This window comes from Cystoisospora suis, assembly GCF_002600585.1.
Source record: "Cystoisospora suis strain Wien I chromosome Unknown contig_9307, whole genome shotgun sequence".
Classification (NCBI taxonomy): domain Eukaryota; phylum Apicomplexa; class Conoidasida; order Eucoccidiorida; family Sarcocystidae; genus Cystoisospora; species Cystoisospora suis.
The window spans coordinates 1,155-2,852 of NW_027162084.1; the positions used below are offsets into that span (position 1 = coordinate 1,155).

General features: G+C 38.6%; 1 protein-coding gene across 1 annotated transcript; it reads right to left on the reverse strand.

The window, feature by feature from the left end:
• Nucleotides 1-580: 580 nt before the first annotated feature.
• Nucleotides 581-1,290, reverse strand: CSUI_011014 (uncharacterized protein; the record flags this gene model as incomplete). The annotated part of the gene is made up of 2 exons (XM_068071115.1): nucleotides 581-642; nucleotides 1,208-1,290. Coding segments are annotated over 2 exons (144 nt in total), but the record flags the coding sequence as incomplete, so codon positions are not given.
• Between the last annotated feature and the right edge of the window lie 408 nt (nucleotides 1,291-1,698).

Here is a 1,698-nt window from a genome sequence, read left to right on the forward strand (position 1 = left end):
AAGCTAGAGAAACAAATAGACCTCACATGTCCTTCTATCTACAGAGACATCTCTCTCTCTCTACATATATATATATATATATATGTGTATATCTAGAGAGAGAAAGAGACACGTCTATATATGTATAGATAGATATGTATGTACCTATCTCAGATGGAGGTTCGGTATCATCTTGTATGTATCATGTATGTACGAGTGAAGAGACGTCTCTAGTTTCTTACAGCTAAAGCCTTTCCGTCTATAAGCCGAGGTTTCTTCTTTCCTTTCATTCTCGGGCTTGGCTTACATTCACTCCTGTGTACATACAGATGATACACCTCGTAGAGTAAGTCTATCTATCTTTAATCTATCTTTAATCTATCTATCAACTCGAGAGAAATAATCCGTTTCTTTGTAAGTTGCCGAATGAAAAAGAAGATTTACAGCAGAAAACGAGAGAGAGAAAAGTAGAGAGAGAAAAGTTTCATGCTCTTTGGAGTGAGAGTAGCGCCATGAAAAGGCGAGACAAAAGAAGACAACATGTCTCGTCTCTTCTCCTCTCTTCTTTTCTTTTCTTCTCTTTCTTTCTTCGTTACTTACCTCTTCCAGCGATGTTTGGAAAGATTTCGCAGAGCTTTTTTCCTTTCGCGAGGTCTGGCAGATCTGTTGGTGTGTTTGTTCCGGTGTATGTACACATCAAAAAAGATAGAGAGAAAGAAAGAATTGCATGCACCTATTTTCTCATACTTATCTCCTTCTCTCATCCTTGTAGATCTATCAACTTCATCTCTCTATCTCCGTATTCATCTATATCCTTTCTTCCCCTCCTTTGTTCATGACGGCATCGATCCATCTTCTTCTTCTTCATTTTCTCCATCTTCTTTGTCTTTTCTTTTTCTCTTATCCAGGTAGACTAACGAGCTCCAAACAAAGTTCAAATGCCCCCCCGCCTCCTTCATAAGCCCTTGTACATATACACATAGACGCATATGCATACATATATACATATATATAGACATATCTTCATATACACGTAAAAAGATTGACGGAGAAATACCCCTACAATAAATTCGTATACACTTCCCTCTGTCTATCTCTCTACGTCTATATATCTATATGTGTAGGTCCACATAAATACTATGTATCTCTTGATATAGTAGCTCCTGCCTAGATGTATATCTATCGAAAGAGACCGCGTAGGAGGAGTGAGAAAGACGAGGGCGGTTACCTGTAGTTTGATATGAAGTGACGTGGTTGAGCCATTCATCGCTAGGCATGTACTTCGCCACTTCAAGAGACAGCTCAGACTGCTGATCTGCTAAAGCCGCCTCTAAGCCTAGGAAAAGACGAAGAAAGAAAGGAGAAAAAGAGAAGAAGAGGACTTGTTGAAGGAAAGAGATGAGACAAGATCTCTCTTTTCTTTCTTGCCTTGTGGCCCCTCCCTTCTTGTCTCTCTACGAGTCAGTCACGCCAGTTAAAGAAATCCCACAAAAATACAAAGAAGAAGAAGATGACGACAATTCCTTTCTCTCCTCCCCCTCTCACTCTTTCTTCTCCCCTTCAGCCCAACACATAAGATTACCGCATATATATATATATATATATAGATGTATAAATATGTAGAAGGACACATAGAGACTATCTATCTATCTTCAATCTATCTATCTTCAATCTATCTATCTATCTTTAACCTATATATCTGTCTTTAATCTACCTATC